General features: G+C 35.0%; 2 protein-coding genes and 1 pseudogene across 3 annotated transcripts; all 3 read left to right on the top strand.

The window, feature by feature from the left end:
• The first annotated feature begins 743 nt into the window (after window positions 1-743).
• LOC110738845 (WD repeat-containing protein 44-like) lies at window positions 744-5931 on the top strand. Its single transcript, XM_021919284.1, has 8 exons — window positions 744-1254; window positions 1828-3013; window positions 3108-3198; window positions 3298-3455; window positions 3562-3613; window positions 3973-4049; window positions 4159-4252; window positions 4360-5931. The coding sequence occupies exons 2-8, from the start codon at window positions 1898-1900 to the stop codon at window positions 4896-4898; spliced, it is 2127 nt and encodes a 708-aa protein (XP_021774976.1). The 5' UTR covers window positions 744-1254; window positions 1828-1897; the 3' UTR covers window positions 4899-5931.
• A 6920-nt stretch (window positions 5932-12851) lies between these two features.
• Window positions 12852-16732, top strand: LOC110738842 (annotated as a pseudogene).
• A 133-nt stretch (window positions 16733-16865) lies between these two features.
• On the top strand, window positions 16866-19187 carry LOC110738844 (DPH4 homolog). 2 transcript variants are annotated; one of them, XM_021919283.1, is made up of 2 exons: window positions 16868-17390; window positions 17690-19187. In XM_021919283.1, exon 2 carries the CDS (start codon window positions 17706-17708, stop codon window positions 18240-18242), a length of 537 nt encoding a protein of 178 aa, XP_021774975.1. In that variant the 5' UTR covers window positions 16868-17390; window positions 17690-17705; the 3' UTR covers window positions 18243-19187. The 2 variants fall into 2 exon arrangements, with proteins under 2 accessions (XP_021774974.1, XP_021774975.1); XM_021919282.1 differs by having other exon boundaries at window positions 16866-19187.
• Window positions 19188-19197: the final 10 nt, after the last annotated feature.

Genomic DNA, 19197 nt, shown 5'->3' with positions numbered 1-19197 from the left:
TAAAAAATATTAAGACTACCACAATCAGATGATCTTACATTCTTACTATACAGTGTAATTTTAGTCCTCTTTAGTTTATTTAATTTTGACTTATTCTAAACAAATTAATTTATTTATTTATAAAAAATTAAAAAAGTTTTGATTGACTCGCTTCAATTAAAATAAGTTCAACATACAAATAAATGATACAGTGCAATAAAAAAATATATAGTCAAATAACATAAGTTAAGACAAAATTAAGTTAGATAAAACAAACTCATAGTTTTCTTAAAAGAAAATTTTGAATATTATAATAATACATTTACACAATGTTAAAAAGTAGAGAAATATTGATTACCTAAAATTAATAATAAAAAATATACTTTTTTTTCCCCGGTGAACGAGAAGGAAAAACACCAATAATACAAACTACAAAATAAGCAAACTACATAACAACAACGCAAACAAATGCAAAGCTAAGAATCAAATTAAACTACACACTTTAGAGTGTTTATACTAATGTCAATTATCGCTCTATGTCAATAAAATACACGCAAAATACGTTAGGATTTCATATCTCACGAGATCGGGAAATTAATGTTTTCAACTTTCAAATTTAACATGCTATACCTAAATACAATTAATAAAAAAATAATAACAATAATAAATCTCATGAAAAAAGATATACAAGTGTTTACAACTTTTAAAGAGTATAATAATTTAAATAGTGGTAATTTTCTTACAAAATTTTATTAGAGGTTAAATATATTGCCTTTCCAAATTGAATAGTTGTGTAATAAAAGTGGAAAATTACTTGGGAGTATTTTTTTTATTATTTTTTTAGAAGGGAAAAGTTGCGATTAATTTTATTTTATTTTTTTTTGAAAGAAAGTTGCGAGTAATTTATAAAACCCACACCTTCCTCTTTCTCTCTCGTTTCTTGGACCCTCCATTTTTCTCTCACTAAAAAAATTACGGTAAGAAAAAGCTTCCTCACATAAAACCAAAATAATAAAGGAAATTAAAAATCCCTTTCTCCAAATAGTACTGATTTTCTAGTTTTTATAATAAATTATTTATTTTCCTTTTTATTTTTCCCATGTACTATAATTTTCTATTTCCTGGTAGTTCCTCTGTATCATGCTTTGCTTTGGTTTGCTCTTTCTTCTTCTTTCCTGGAGCCATCAAGTTTCTAGATAGCTCCAAATTTCATCTTCTAAATGTTGGATCAACCTACTTCCTACTCTGATTTCTCGGCAAATTCATAATCTTTTTGTAAGATTCCTTCTTTTCCCCCTTTTAATTTCTGGCTCACATGTAATTAATTTTGATTTCTGGGTTGTTTCTGAGTGGAATTCAATTGAATTATAGGATTTTTGAAGTGGGTATTACTTTGATTTGAATTTCTGATGATGGGTTTTTTGTCAAGGGTTTTTAGTTGATGGATTTTTTTGATTTTTTTAAGGGGTTATTTTACTGGAAAATGCAAGTAGGGTTTATTTGATTTCAATTCCAATTTTAATTTTAAACATTAAAACTTTTGAAAGCTTAATTATTGAGAAATTTGACCATTTCCAAATGTTGAGTGTTGCGGTGCTTAATGACCAGGTTCAGTTAGTTTATTGGATCGGGATCCTTTGTTAATATTGATTGTGTTTTTGTGCTTATTTCTAGAATTGTTTTATTTGGAGCAAATATAATAATATTGGTGCAAAAATACTGGTCTTGGAATTTGTGTGTCTATATGTTGTTTATGAGAAAAATCAATTAGTTTTACTTTATTATCTGAATTTTATATAGTATTAAATCTCTGCTCATTTGGGAATTTCTTGTTTGGAGGAAATTCAGGAGTTTGCACATTGCCGAGGTTATATAATAAAGTTGGTTACTTGAGGAGGGGTTTGATGGGTTGAGGCTTATGCTCAAGCAAACAATGGATACTTGCAGTGATCCTGGTGAAAACCAGTTTTTTGATGCTCTTGAGGAGATTATTGATTCGGGTTCCGATTGCGATTTGCGTTCGAGTTCTTCCCGTGAAGCTAGTTGTTCTGTGTCTAGTAGTGCACAATTTGATGTGTGGATACAAAATCCAGAAAGTGTTGAATCTCGTCGTAGTAAATTCTTTAATTGGTTGGGGTTTGATGTAAATAACAAGTTTTCTGGTGATTGTTGTGAAGAAAGTTGTGGTTCTGAAATTGAGGTTGATAGGATTACAAATGTTAATGGTAATGAGCTGAGAAACAGAAGATTTGAGTGTCAGCTTTCGTCGAGCAGGCGTCCTGTATCATTCTGTTCTTTTGATGATACGGAGTTGTCTGGAAATCTGACTCATAAGAAAAATGTAGGTGAGGGATTGAAGGGCAATGTGGTTGTTGAAAACCACGAATCGCGTTCAGATGATGCTGTCAGAGCACATCAGTCTGAGGGCAGTTTGTGCTCTTCTTCGTCGAGTGAAGGATTTTCACCTGTTGAAAACACAGAAATGAGCAGTTCAGTGGGTCCTACCAAGAAGGTGAAGAAGTGGTGGTTGAACAGATTACGCAGCTTTAATTGTGTTATGGAGGGAGAACCTGAATCATGTAACTGTGATTCATCTGCTAGGGGAGGAATTCAGAGAGTGAAGGTTCATCAAACAAAGAAACAGTCAAAGGAATTTTCAGCCCTATACTATGGCCAGAACATCCAAGCTCATAAAGGCGCGATTTTGACAATGAAATTCAGTCCTGATGGGCAATTCTTGGCTAGTGCCGGGGAGGACAGAATTGTACGCGTGTGGCAAGTGGTGGAGGATGATAGATCGAATGAGATCGACATTCCGGAAATGGATCCATCATGTGTGTACTTCACAATGAACCATCAATCTGAATTGAAACCCCTCAGCCATGATAAAGAGAAAAACAGCAAATTGAAGAAAACTTCTGATTCAGCCTGTGTGGTTCTTCCTCCAAAGGTGTTTCGGATATTGGAAAAGCCATTACATGCGTTTCAAGGCCATAGGAGTGAAGTATTGGATCTATCATGGTCCAAAAATGATGTAAGTGATTGCATATAAGGTATTGTGCACTTTTTTTTTTTTTTTTTTTATTGCTGTGACACTCGTCTAATTACATCTATTGCTTGAAATGCAGTGTCTCTTGTCAGCATCAGTGGATAAAACTGTTCGTTTGTGGCGAGTGGGAACCAACCATTGCCTTAGAGTCTTTCCACATAATAACTACGGTAATTTTTCAAGAATCTTGTTATATATATTGTATTATGCAACTCTTGATTTTTATCATCTGCTTATAAGCTTATTGAGTTAATTTGGTCTTGATGCAGTAACATGCGTTCAGTTTAACCCTGTTGATGACAATTGCTTCATTAGCGGGTCAATAGATGGGAAGGTTCGCGTTTGGGGAATATCTGATTGTAAGGTTGTCAATTGGACTGAGACTAAAGACATAGTAACTGCCGTGTGTTATCGCCCTGATGGCCAGGTACATTGTCTGTTTGCTGTCTGAAATATTTTCAAACTTATTGTTCAGTCTCAAAATGCTACCGATCTTCTATGTAGTAAACTTATAAATTGTGCTCCTTTATCAGGGAGGAATAATTGGGTCGATTGCAGGGAGTTGCCGTTTTTACAGCATATCAGGTACTAAATATTGCTAGATACCTGTCCCGGCTGTTTTAAATGCAACTCTAACCATTATGTATTCCATTGGGTATGATGTAAACTTGTATATATCTGCTTTCACAGAGTGTGATCAATGCAATTATAAACAAATAATGTTGAGAATAGAAATTCAAATAGAAACTCTGTTACTGATTTAACAGATCTAATTTTGGTATAGAGGATGTCTAAGATAGGCTAGTTAAGCAAAGTATGTATATCGCTCCTGATAATCATGTAGTGGTGAAACTTTAGTCTTTTCGTTAGGTGGTTAATGAATTGTCCGGAGGATTTAGTTTTTGAAAGAGATTTGTTGAAGTGTGTTCCCTTCTGTGTTTCAGATAATCAATTGGAGTTAGATGCTCAGATCTTTTTGCACAATAAGAAGTCATCTGGGAAACGGATAACTGGTTTTCAGGTATTCATCCTTTCTTGGTTATTACCAATTTCCCCTTCTATTATAGAGTATATTCTATTCGTTTGGAGTAATCTGTCATGGTTCTCATTAAAAAGTTTATTCTATGCAGTTCTTTCCTCAAGACCCAAACAAAGTGATGATCTCATGTGCTGATTCACAAGTTAGGATTCTTCAAGGGGTAAATGTGATTGGAAAATACAAGGGTGAGTTTTTCATCAGACACCCGGATTTTTGGCAAGACTTATCAGTGTTTTAAAACAGTTCATAAGTTCCTTAATTGATTTGTATTCTTGTACCTTCTATTCTCCAGGCCTTCGAAGAACTGGTGCTCACTGCACTGCGTTTTTCACTGCTGATGGAAAGCATATAGTTGCTGCATCTGAAGACTCCAATGTCTATATTTGGAAGTGTAATGATCAGGACTACACCGACTCGTCAAAGACAAAGAAGATCAAGTCTTCTGAGCGGTTTCTTTCCAATGCGTCTGTTGCACTACCTTGGCCAGGGCTACAAAACGATGTCAACAGAACTCAGTGGCGTGATGGTGCTTTTAATGGTTTGCCTCATGGTTCGCGCCCTTACTTTTCTCCACCTCATTTCTCCTGTAGGCAGGATTTCTTCTTAGAGCTGTATCATCCTAAAGGTTCCGCATTATGGCCCGAGGAAAAGCTCGTCTCCCCAAGCCGTTCTCCCAGTTTAACATCTTCAATGCACAAATCTGAGTACAGATTTCTGAAAACTTGTCAGAGCAGATCTGATTCCAATGCCTGGGGAATGGTTATTGTAACTGCTGGATGGGATGGCAGGATCAGATCATTCCATAATTATGGATTACCAGTACCCCATTGAAATTCCTGGTTTTAACAATATTTCAGGAAAAGTTGGAAAAATACAGTGGGGTGCATCGCGCTTTCTGGTGGGTCCATGCCAGATATCTCCGCTTAGCCTCTTGCTATAATGCGATGCTGAGGTTAGCCTATTACGGATGCTAATCACGGGCAAATCCCAACATAATCATATGATTCTTCCATTCATTTACCATGAGAATTTAGCGTGAGGTGGCCCAGAAAGGAGCAATTCATGTGCTTAATTTTGGCTATTTGGGATTGCATATCCATGTGATAGGAGCATATTTAAGCTTTGTGGGGTCTTTGAGTGGAACCTCTTTTGATATCTTCCTCTTAAAATTGTGTGGAAGGTGATTGCAAAACTGGTGGGTTTTATCCCCGGGAGGAGGAAATTTTTGGAGTGGGGAAGCCTCAGCCTTTATGCTATATTGGCTCTTATAGAATGATTTAAATTCGCCTGTCCGCCATTTGGATGTTGTCTCCATGGTTAGGCCCAGGCACATTTGGGTTTAAGAAAAAGTTTAAAAGAGCTGGTGGGGTTCAATGGGGCTTGGCTCATCGGTCCGTTGCTAAAAAGTGGAGATAAACCCATGTTCCTGTTTGGTTGCAAGTCAACATCCAGCATTAGTATACAAGTGTTCAAGACGAGAGAGCAAGAATGACATTTTTCAAGCTGTAGGTAGGAGGAATGCAGCATATAGTCTCTGCTATCTGCTGGTAAATATACCCTTTTTTCGGGTTAAATAGAGAGTCAAATATGCGTGTTTAGGACAATTACTGACATTTTATGTACTAACACCATAGTTTAGGATTTACTAGATCTATCAGGTTAGATCTTCGGTCTATGCAAATTGTAAGTTAACTTGTGTAAATGATTTTTTTTTTTTTTTTTTGGTCACCCTCCTACCCTTTCGGGTCATGTAAAGCCACAATGGCCAATACAACGATTAAATTGGGGGAGGAGGATTCGAATACTGGATCTAATGTATCCAATATCCCGGTCTATATATGAAGATGAGAGTGTACTTGGTCTATTTGTATCGCCTTACTTCTCAAAGAAAATAGATAATGATGTTTTTTGACATACTCTCGCTTTTACATTGGTGAATTTATCAATATTCAGCATCATTCCTCTATTCGAGTATTCGACTAAGCTATACCGGCCTCATTCATTGCTTTGCCTATCAGAATTCAAAGGCGTGTAAGCGAGATCCTCATTAAACTCGTGCCGCCTTCAAAGAACTCAGCCACAGGTATTTCTGTTTCGCTCGAAAAAAGAACATGTTGCAGGACATTCTTCAGCATGGGGCGTTACAGGCCAGACTAAAATTTTTATCATCTTTTTAGAGCCGACTTATTATATAAAGATCTTTCACAAGGTTGAAAACATTTTAGCAATTTTCTGACAAAAAGAGCAGCAATTGTCGTTAAATCTATAACAATCCTCTGATTTATGTGTTATGTTTTGAAAACTATCCTGTTTATATAAATAAGATACTCTTATATAACTGGAGATAGATCAGGTAATAGTTTTAGGCTTGTCTATATCTAGTTGCCTAAGTTTATTTAGGCCTGTTACCTACTTTCAATGAAATGTCAGACTTTCTAAACGCTCTTTTTAGACACAATTTATGTTATGGGCAAAAGAAGCATGGAGCAGCAAGCACCCAAGCTGTTTTGTGTTCACTGAATCACTGGCACTCTGGCTAGTACATCTCCGACAGTGTAGTATAGGTGTGTGGCCGTGTAGGCATATTACCATGAGTAGTTGATACGCGCTCCAAGAAACGAGGCGTAGCAACTAAACCGGAAAAACTATTGTGTGTGCGTAACATTAATTTGTTCTCGTATTTACGTTTAAGCATAAACTTGTATGAGTAAAACTAATACGAGAATGTTAGCGAGCATTAAAATGTTACCGTGGTTACATATGTTATTAGTAAATACTTGCATCAATGTTACTGTAGCAATAAAGGAACATATTTGGACACAGCATGATACTACTTGTCTACTTCAAATTCTATTCCAATAGCATTATTATGTAAAACAGCATCCATCTGTCGTCATAAATAATACAAGTGGAACATTAGAATTTGTTTAATACATTCAAGTGCACCGTACACCCAACTAATCTGAGACTAATTTTTGCTCTTCATTTGATGGTTAAATGAAAAATAATTATTAAAATGCGAACAAAATACTCATGGATATACGGTGCACCTGGATGCATATAACAATCTCTCGTAGAACAATTAATATTGTTGTCATTATTGTTACCTCAAATTTACTTGATTATAAATTTATCATTAACAATTTGCAAGAACCAAAAAAATTAGTTACACCAAGTAAATTTAAGAAGACAACAATACAAACAGTCTTTATAACATTGTCGTCATAAATAGTCTTTAGGATTGACAATGACTAGTGAGTAGTGAACAATCACACTAACACATTGTACGGAATATGTAATTAGGCCAACTGTGAAGATTTCAACGCGTATGAGTGTATGACATAGCAAAAATTAATCGAGTATTATAATTTATGTTCATACAATAAGAAACTTTGTAAACCTACTTCTACAATAAACCTATCTGCAATTCTGGATCAATGGTTGGTTAAGATTCGTACGTCATTCTCATAAGAAGATCTCAATAATGTTGAGATTTTAGTAAATTGAATGATAAAGTATTTTCAAATCTTATTTTTTCCTGATTTGATCTAATATAAACTCAAAAGAAAAAAAGTTATTATAATGAAGGAAATTTTGTCAATAACTACCAATTAAAGCACGTATTTTGAAAACAACTACCTATTAAATTTTTTTTAAAAGAACTACCACAAAGATATAAAAAGTTTAACTAGCACTACCACTTTAACAATTTTGGCTAAAATCTCCGGTATTTGGGTCTCACTTTTTAACTTTATGAAGGGTAATTTAGTTAATTTAGATGATGATTTTATGAGGTAAAGGTAAAAAGTAGAACCTACATGCCGAATATTCTAGTTGGAATTATTAAAGTGATAGTGCTACTTAAACTTTTTACAACTTTGTGGTAGTTTTTAATTTTTTTTTTTAATATGTAGTTGTTTTCAAAACACGCACTTTAATTGGTAGTTTTTGACAAAATTTCCTATAATGAATTACATTCCTCTTAACTCCTAACACTGTATTTTTTTTTTTACTTTTTTTTATACGAGTCATATAGAGAATCACAAAAGGTAAAGAAGGTACATAAAATAGTTTTGTAAAATGTATCCGGTATATAGTTGGGTTAACATAAGACCGTGAATTGACACAAAAAAAGTCTAGGAATTCATTTATGATTAGGCCAGTTGGACGAGGATCCATGTATAAATGGGCTGCAAAAAGACGAAGTAAGGGTTATTTAGATCAACTTCTCTCACCAACCTTAAGAGCAAGAGCCATCATTTGTTGTCTTGTTCCATAACCATTGAAACCCGAAACGTCAAGTCGAAAAACTGTCTTATGTACACCCGTATCATGTCAATGCTAAGGTGAGAGCTTAAAATTAAAAAAACCATAAAAGAGCTTTGCCAGATGCCTCAATCTGCAATTGATAGGTCCATTCTCATTTTATTTTGGAAATTACGAACGTGTGCTAAATGAAGGCTAAATCTAGAACGTTGGGTACAAATGAAATGTGCATTTTTCCTTGTGCTAAAGAGCCTGATCCTCATAACCCTACAAGGGATCATCCTAGAGCTGATACCTCTCCACGTGTAGTGTACTCGTAAGACGCTATGATCATACTCATAGTTATTATGGAGATCGATCTTACAAGATACATACTACGTAGTAAAAATGGAACACAGACGCATACTTAATGTATTAATCTGGTTACATAGCTATCTACCCAGCATAAGTTCTAAGTGACTAATGACTATCTACCAAGACTCTTAAGAGCTCGCGTCTTAACTTGGAGAAATCGAATCCTATTTAAGCTGAAACAGTTGCCATCTGAAGGACTATTAATGGCGCCCATAGCTATGGAAGTAAACCTTCATATTGAAGGAAATATAGTAACTATCAATGATATGCAGAAAATTAAAAATATCAGTAGTTGGAATATGGAAATTAGTCTCAGCCACAAGTACAACAATTGATCATCGTTCTAGGCTATACTAGCATTTATGACTGTTGTGAGAGAGCGCAAACAAAAATTCGATTTATAGTGTCTTTACCAGCTAATTTCACCCCTGTTTTAAGAGTCAACAACTGGCAAAGCAACACAAGGTGTAATGATATAGACATTGAGTAGTACAACCTTTCCAACTCATTTATGATAAATTGACCCAACTACCTGGGATTCAAATCTACCAAACATTTTGGAGTGAAAAAATCATACTCGTAAAAGACACTGCACTGGGAGGAAAACCGTACTGTGAAATGATGCATCTGATTGTGATGCAGTTCGGCCTTCTCAATCACCCATCTAACAGTTTATGAAGCCCAAACACAGGGTGTCTGAGTTTTACACAACACAGGACAAATCTATTTGTTTGTTAATCAATAGACTCCTTTTAATTAACGCCAAAGCCCATCTCCCACACAAATCACATATCACGCCATCTAAAACTTTAAGAACAAACTACTGTATCCATTTCTCGAAAAGATATCCTACGCAATGCAGCACAAAGTAATGCCTGCAATGATGCAAAAAACAGTGCTGAAGCATAAATTAGAACAAAATGTAGGTGTGTTATTAATTTCCTATGAGAAGTGATTGGTAATACTTGGCAAACAGTCCCAAACTACAAGAGTTGCACCAAATCTACCAGGGCTTGCCCAAGCTACTGGCTGATAACTAAATTTTTTTAACATAATCAAGGGAGTACTCCTACATGTTAATGTAATAGCTCTCCAATGCCTGAGCATAACAAAAAAACCCAAAGTGAAGAGCGAGTGTAACTCTATTCCAATTCCTTGAGCTCTGGCTTGATTACCACAATAACCAGAATATTCCTAACAGCTTAATTTTTCTATCCTAAGATCACCTTTTAAATACCTCTAATCTTGTAGACCACAGTTACAGGCTATTTTAGCCCCAAAATAAAACCAAGATCCCAATTTTTCTTATCCTAGGCGAGATTCACCCCTGATTATATATATCATCAATGCTAATGTCACCAGTCCACAAGATAAAATTAAGTTCCCTTAGGGCCTTAGGTAATCCATATTATTACTATTATAATAGCTTCAATAACCATATGCATATTCCCACACTAATCACCTACCATTCATAGTATAATATCTTTGATCAGAAAACACTTCAATATCCAAATAAAAACAAAAATGTCGTTATGAAGCAACTGATGACAAAATTTGGGCACGCTAAAATTTTCATCTCCAACCACAATGGACCCAAAAATATGGAAATAAGGCCAAGAAGCTTTGCTAAATACAAGCCAAAATAGATAAATAATCAATCTTTAGCAAGTACCTCTTCAATCTCTAATCTTCGTGATAATTCACACTATTCATTCCACCAAACTCATCAACCAAACAACTTAATAAGAGGTATATGCACAATGCACTCTCTCTGCCACACTTAATATGCGTATAGGCCACATTTATTTAGAATAGCCCAAAATATTGGGCCACTCAATATTTTTAGTATGTAAGGAGGCCCAATATTTTTAGCATGTAAGGACATACAAAAGTAGGTCTTTATCAATGTTCAAATTTTAAGTTCAACTGTAGAAATGTAAAAGCAAGAAAATGAAATATAGTACAAAGAATGAAGAAATAAAGTCATCCAAAAGATAATTGAAGAGTTATGGTGTAGATCGTAAGAAAATGGGTAATGGGCCTAATTTCCAAGGTTCAGGGTGTAATTCCACTATCTTTCTCGTTCTCAAATATTCTAGAGGAGATCATATTGTTGTATTTTAAAAAGAATGGAATTTGAAGTCATCAATGTCATTCGTTTGTGTGGTATAAAGAAGGCAGAGGAAGAAAGGGAAGAGTATGCAGTACATCAATAATAAAATAAATAAATAAATAAAAAAACGTGATTCAAAATGAACAAAATGAGCATAAATATCAAAAAAATCCTACAAAATTCAAAAGGATGGTCAGATTACCAAAACCAAAAACAATACCCAACCTGGGAAAAGAACAATGGTCTAGAACCACTTACAAACTTCATCATCCTCCACTTCAAAGGCTTTCATGGGAAATGTTGCTTCTTATTTTCTCTTAACTTATAATTCTAAAAAAACATTTAAAATAACCAAAATATATACATCAATGATGCAAAGCAATTCTCCTATTATTTGTGATTTCATTAGCTAAATGGTTCAATTCATGGATGAGTAGAGTAAGATTAACGCAAATCTAGATAACAAATAAATTTCAAACATTATATTTGATTTAATCAAGGGGTGAACGTTGTGCCCAAACAACTCATTACTCTTAGTTTATCATCACCCTCACAAACAACTTCCCATCTAAGAGGTCAGATTTCTTCATTCCTTCATGATTGTATTTATTCTTTGGATGAAACTCAAACATAATTTCAACAAAACAAAAGACCTTGATTGAGAAAACCCGAGAAGGGTATACCTATGATTTAATTTAGGGAAAGAAAACTCTCTCTGTACTTTGACCTATCAAGATTGCCCCAAAAGAGCTCTTTCACTTTCTTAAAAGTTAATGCAAGGGAAGGTAGTCAAAGGTATATGGGGAAAACTTAATGGGACTACTAGAAAAGAGAAATGGGGAAAACCTAGTGGATCGGATACAATCAAGTTTAAAAATAAAATAAAACATAATTAAATTATTTCTTGAAAATCACACCTCAACATTGGGGAAAACAGAACTACATACAAATACGAAGAGCACAAACTTCACCTCACCTAATCCTCAATGAGATATCTCAATTAAACAGCTTAGATCCCCCCAATCATCTCACCAACACCAACCAATCAATCAAATAACTAAAATAGAATACCGTTCAAATAATCTCACTCGGTTTCTAAGCGATATGTCAGATTTAATCAGGTGGATATCTTCAAGGAGTTGAGTTATAAATTCTCATAGCTATCTTTCACTAATTAGAACTTAAAACTCTTGTAAATTAGAATCTAGAAAGCGGCAATTATCTTGGACTATTTCAAAATAGCAATGTAGTACATAATTCAGAAAATCAATGGAGTACCAACTACCAAGAAGATTCAACACTAATAAAGCAACATCAAAACTCGTCTATAGGCCAAAAAACGAACGACACAGCGAAATCATAAACCTTGATCGAGGAAATACCTATGATTTCATTTAATAAAGCATACTTGTATAAAGCAGTAACATACAATTGATCAAGTTTCAGATCAACATATTCTTAATTCACAAGGCATAACACTTAAAAAAAAAAAAGAAAATTAATCGAATTCTTTCTTCAACATCACACCTTCAACATTGTAAAACAAAAGGAGAATGAAAGAACTACATACAAACATGACGAACACGACCTTCACCTCACCAGACCCCACCTCACCTCATCTCATCTCACCTCACCGCCATGAAAGATCTCAAATCAACGGCGGAGATCAAACGGGAAGCGAATCAACGGAGGGAGAAGGGTTAGATGAAGCATTAATGGCGGAACGAGGAGCAGGAAGAGCGAAGCGAGGATCATCATGACGAGTAGAATGGTTGAAGATTAAGCCGCGATCCATGGCGTCTTCTTCATCGTCGTTGTCGGAGGTGCTGAGATTGATGCAGGAGCAACGTTCGAGGGAGGTGAAGAAGGCGGAGACGACGCTAGCGCCGACATAGTTGGCCACCATGAAAAGCTTGCCGGTGGGAGTGGTGGTGGTGGTTATGGCGGTGTTTTCCTCCATTGATGAATGTTGAAGAAATTCGAAGGTCAAAGGTTCTAGGGTTAGGGGGAAATTGGGAATTGGGGAAATTAGGGATTTGAAGCGGAGAGAGAGTGGAAATCGGAGAAATTGAAGGGGAAAAGGTCAGAGAGAGGAAATTTGAATTGTTATTGAGAATTAAGGAAAGTTTGATTACTATTCAAAAAAAAAAAAAAAAAAGGGAAAGTTTGATTAGTTTTTAAGTGAGATTTTTTAAGGGAGAAATTTGAGGAGGACAATTTCAACATTATTACTACTAGTGACTAGTGAGTCGGCTAATTGATTTTGATTAGGGGCTCATTGTTTTATAGAATTGTTATTATTGAGTTTGGGGTTTTGGGCTCTTCTTTGATTCATACTGTTGGAAATCTTGGAATAGGTCTTTGGAGGGTACGAAATTTTTCGTTATTTGATAATCAGTCGGCGTAAATAACTCAATTCAAATGTAAACCGTTTTTCTAAGATTAAACCGTCAATTTGATACTAACTAAAATTGATTTGATAAAAGTTTGTATACACTTAACTGTTGTTGTTTTTCTTTTTTAGTTGAGAACTAGATTAGATCCCGTGCCATGCATGGTAATTTCAATATTTATCATTAGTTTAATACAATTATTGTACTATAAAAAATAATATCAAATTGCAAAATAGGATGAAAGTTCTGTAATTACGATTTTTTTTAAATCATTAAAGAAAAGTTGTATACACTTAACTCTTGATTTTTTTCTTTTTTAGTTGCGAATTGAGAAAATAATCCATTGATATGAATTACTCAATCCAAATGTAAATCATATTTCTATGACTAAAACTTCAATTTGGCACTAACTGAAATTGAATTGGTAGATTTGGATTTTTTTTTCTTTTTTTTTGTATAAACAAGCACGTACATTGACCTGAATTTGGGGTACATAGAATTCCATTTTGTTTTATCATATTAAATGCCTTACTTTTTAAAAAATAAGTCGACTTTCGTCGTCATACTTGTTCCAAGTGAATTGACATTACTTTACTCTAAAGAGTAAGTCAATTTCATTGCTTTTGCCTCTGATTACTCCAACTCGTACAGGTCTTTTTGTAAATCCAATAAAGATTTTGTATGAGTTAATTTACTTTTGCTCTTTTTCTTTTCTTCCATGCTTTTATATTTCTCATCGTATCAATAAATCCAAAACCAAAATTAAAATCGATTGTCTTCTTAAGGGTGAATGTTCCTAACCCAAAAAAAAAAAAAAATTTTACTCCGTATTAGATAAGAGATTATACAAAATGAAATACAAAAAAAATCATGCACTTAATACTTTATAATAGAGATTTATTTCTAATTCCAAACCCGTATACTTTATAAATGACGACTATATAAAGACCCGCCCTAATTATTAATTGAATGATTGACCCATATATAACTGGGGGCGAATCAGGGCTTTTAATGGGGGTCCAAGCGTCCAAGCCCTCCAACCCATTGAATTGCTCTATTTGTCAGAAACTCAATAAGAACTCTCTCTCTCTCAGTTCGTGCTCCATTGAAGCTCAGTTGACGTTCTCCATTGACGCGCCTTCTAATACTTGAATCCCCCATTGAAGCAGCTTCAGAGGTAAGTCGTTGTTTCCTTTTGTAATCGTCATATGAATTTCACAATCTAGGGTTTAATTTAATCTAATTGTCTGTGTAGTAAGTTTAGGGTTCGGAATTCTGAACTATTGGTTCTGATTAATAAGATTATTAAAGATCAGAACCTGCAATTATGTTGTTAGAAACAAAATTATGAGTTCAATTGATGATTGAATCAAATATTCCTAATTATTGGATAATTGATTCAAAGTTGGTTGCTAATGATTGCAGAACCCTTTAATGTTAGGTTTTAACTATGAAATTTGCTTGGATATGTTTTAAAATATGCTTAGATGATGATCAGGAGTAAGAACTATAGCAGTGACCTCAAAGATGTCTGTATGATGTTGTATAATAGTGGAAATTATCTAGTTTGTGTTGCTGTCTTGCTAGTTTGAACATTCTTTAAGGTGGCCTTAGAGAGCCAGTGTTGTGTAGATGATGTATGTTTGTTACGTTTCGTGTAACGAGGCAATTGTGTGGAAAAGTATACCTGGATGAATATGCTGGAAGTTATCCGTAGTTTCTTCTGAATAGATGTAAACTAAGGGATTCTATATTCTAATGGAGTACGAGTAGTAAACAACTCGTGTCATATGATTACTTTTCAACAATTATCTACTTGAATCACCCTCTTTGAATTTGATCAATTTATACATTAATTCGTTATGGCCACTATAATTTTTTTATTATTTGGGGGGACTAAATATACATCTATTTTAGTCATCACAACTTCTTTAGGTCGTATACTTACCTTAAGCTGATGCAAATAGTGACTAATTAACCTTAGATTGGCACACTCAATTATAATTGATAGTTTATGTGATTATGAAACGAAAACCCTGAACTTCGTCATTTACCCTTTTTTACAGATCAATCATCATAGAAAACAACTATGGCAGGAGAAAGTGACACCCTAACCTGTAAAAACCTTCCAAACCTTTTCTCCTCATTCGTTGACACCTTTGTCGACTTCTCTGTTAGTGGCCTCTTTCTTCCTCCCTCTCCTTCAAATTCTGACCCTAATAAGCCATCACCCACCTTCTACCCTTCACCAGACCCGCCTCATTGCCGTTGGTGATATCCATGGGGATTTAGAGAAATGCAAGCAATCTCTTCGTCTTTCCGGAATAATTGATGCCACAGGGAACTGGTCTGGGGGCTCCTCTACTGTTGTGCAAATTGGCGATGTCCTTGACCGTGGAAATGATGAAATTAAGATCCTATACTTTCTTGAGAGATTAAAACGACAAGCAGATAAAGCTGGTGGGAAGGTTATCACGATGAATGGGAACCATGAAATTATGAACATTAATGGTGATTTCAGATTTATTACAGCTGATTCGTTGAAAGAATTTTCGAATTGGGCCTTTTGGTACAATGTTGGTTTTCAATGAAAACACTATTTTCTGGAATTATGGATGTGCCGAAAGATCCATTTTGTGGTGTTCCTGTTGAATTTAAGGGTCTTAGGAAGGAGTTTCATGAGGGATTTAGGGCTAGAATTGCAGCATTGAAGCCAAATGGGCCATTGAGCACTCGATTTTTAGCGAATAATGCAACAGTTTTGGTGATGGGAGAGAGTGTGTTTGTTCATGGGGGTTTGTTAGCAAATCATGTGAATCATGGATTAGAGAGAATTAATAAGGAGGTTAAAGATTGGATTAATGGGGTCAGAGGAGATTTGTGGAGAGATATTGGAAGGGGTAGCAACTCAGTCGTTTGGTTGAGGAGGTTTTCGCATGAATTAGCGGAGAGTTGTGATAGTGAAGCACTTGAGCATGTTCTTACTACAATTCCTGGAGCGAAGAGGATGATCATGGGGCATACCATTCAAGGGAAAGGGATCAATGGTGCTTGTGAGGGCAAGGCAATCAGGATTGATGTAGGTATGTCAAAGGGTTGTATTAATGGATTGCCCGAGGTTTTGGAGATTGCTAAGAATTCAGAGGCACGAGTTTTGACAGCTAATCCTGCTTATCAGGATAGTAATGGTTCTAGAGTTGTGAGAATTGGTGGGAGAGCAGGGCTTGGTGCGTTGCTTGAGGACGATAGACGCAAGCAAGTTCAAGTTAAAGCTTGATTTTTATATGATCTCAAAGAGTTGCATATCACTTCTCGTGGATGATGATTGAAAGCAACTATAAGAGGATGGTTCTGATTATGATTTTGGAGAACTATTTTTTGCTCTGTGGAAGTCTGTGTTGCTTGATAGGGCAGATTATTTGAATGCAAATATGCAAATTGACTTTTTTTTAGTGAACACTATTTTGTTTTGTTAGAATAATATTTGGTGATTTATGCAAGCACAGAATGCTCAAAGTAAGGAGCAGTTGCTCAGTGTCTTCAATTCTTCATAGACCTAATATTAAACTTTGCTGTATATATCTTCATACTTGGCAGACTCAAGAATCTGTGTAAAATTGACTCTTCCAGCAAATCACTTCTTTTTTTTTTTTTTTTTTTTTTTTTTTTTGGTGATCCATCTTGTCTATTGCTGTGTGCAATGCTATGAATGAGGTTCTTTTGCTCAGGGTATGATGTAATCCTCAATTTGATTACACATGCTGTGATCCAAGATTAGTGTTTTGAGCCATGCATGCCATTTATAGGGGTCATGACATCGCTTATTGATCTTTTAAGATTGCCACAGATGTATTCTCTAGCATATCATTATATATAATTAGGATTTAACCTAGTGCTTGTAGTGGAGCATATGGTGATGACTCTGAGTGTACATTTAAAATTTGATTTTGAGTTGCCAATGTAGTCTCAAGCTTTTATTTTGAAGACCTGATTATTATGGTTGTGACATTATCTTATGTGTCCTTTATATTTTGGTGTTTACAAATTATATGCGTTATTTTAAAGATCTTTGTTGTGTATATGTTGTCATGGGAACTATTATATTATTTGACTGTCTCTCTTCCGTGGACCTGAACTTCCTTAGTAACTCATTTTCTGTGGAACTTGATGTTTGTTGGACAGGAGATGGGGTACAAGGTGAGTCCAACTTATATAATTCGGCTGCTATTTTGTTAGCTACCCTGAACTTTGAACATAAAATTGTTGCATTTCGAGAGCAAACACTAGGATTTTTGGTTGCATTTTTATAATGAATTTCTCAGTACTGTTCAATAATACCTCTATAATCCAATCCTTCTCTTGAGTATGTTATTGGGTAACTTTTATTTTCCGTGGGCAAGCCAAGTTTTATCCATGTCTTATACAAGTAGATTGCTGTGATCTCAGCCTTCTTTTCCCTTGTTTGGGCTAATAATGTTCTGCATGCCTTGTCATAGGGATTTGCCTCTGAGCATGACTCTTCATGTGCAGTCCACCTTGGAAACATACTATGATATCCTTCATGTAAGGGAGGACGCAAGCTTTGATGAGATCCGCCAAAGCTATAGGTTAGCCTTACTCCAGTCCCACCCTGATAAACTGTGCAAATCATCTGAAATGCCAAAATCAGTTGACAATGTAGATGATAGATTCATGAAGGTCCAAAAGGCTTGGGAAACCCTTGGGGATTTACGATCACGTGCTCTCTATGATGACAAATTAAGAAGTTTGAGATGTGATGAATTAGTTGCGGAAGATGTTGCTTTGGACGACATGATGGTTGAGGATGGGGAAGAATTGGATTTCTGTTATCAATGTCGATGTGGTGATTTTTTTATGATTAGTTGGTCCGAGTTGGAAGAAATGGGTTATGTGCTGTGTAGGGATCCTGAGGATGAGATTTCTGTTCGGACCGTTGAAGGTTTGCCAGGCTGTGTTATTCTTCCCTGCAGTTCATGCTCTCTGAAAATCCGCTTATTGATCAATACCAATAGTAAAGTAAAGCTATAGAAGCTGCATAACCCTTGTTGGTTGGCCCCGAGCTCTCCAAATTTGTCTTTTGTGAATGTTTATGTCAGTGCCCCAACTGTAATGAACTGATATTTTTGCCCTTCAGCATAGCAAAAGGCTTGTGGACTTGTGGTCAGCAATCTCATTCTTTACCAGAATTCCCTCATTTTTTAAAAATCAATCTCTTATGGGGTGGATGGCGCAATAGGAACTTTCACCATGGGTATTGCAGTGGCAAGGAATTTCCATCTACTCTGTAATATATGGTGAATTTGAAGTCTGAGATACCTTCTGTTTTCTTGGTTATATGAGTACTCCGTAATAACATAGAATCCCCTGAAGCCATGGGCCTATATTCCCAGGTTAGGGATCTAGTTTGATTGTTTCTGGATGCTTTTAGCCTTCAAGGTTCTTTTCAAAAAAAAAAAAAATAATAATAAAAAATAAATAAATATCTGTTTATTTTCACCAAAATTTCCCGTTTGATATTATAGCATTTTTGCATTTTGGATATCAACTTGCATTTTGTGTGGTCTCTTATATACGCGTTTGTATATCAATATCTTTAGTTTTAAATTACTCTGCAGTAAATAAATAAAACAAGAATAAAAATTGTTAAAAAAGCACACATAAAGATAAATCTAGTGGGAATTCACATGATTACATTTTTTTTGTCTCGTATTTGATGTTGAAGGCAATCAAAGTTCTTGATGAAGTTTGTTAGTATGAAATGTAAATAAGTGATTTAAAAATGAAATACCAATATTTAAATTAGGAAAATATCATTATGGTAATATCTAATTATCTATGTCTTACCTATAATTATCACCAGATTTTAAATGTCATTGAATTGTGCAAAATACCCACTTCTAGAGGGAGGGGAGGAAATACTAAAAGTCCCAAAAAAAAAAATATTAACAATCCAAAAAAAAAAAAAAAAAAAAAAAGGTCTTGT

The sequence above is a fragment of the Chenopodium quinoa genome, unplaced genomic scaffold (genome assembly GCF_001683475.1).
Source record: "Chenopodium quinoa cultivar QQ74 unplaced genomic scaffold, ASM168347v1, whole genome shotgun sequence".
Taxonomy (NCBI): Eukaryota; Viridiplantae; Streptophyta; class Magnoliopsida; order Caryophyllales; family Amaranthaceae; genus Chenopodium; species Chenopodium quinoa.
This window is presented reverse-complemented; position numbering and strand designations above follow the sequence as displayed.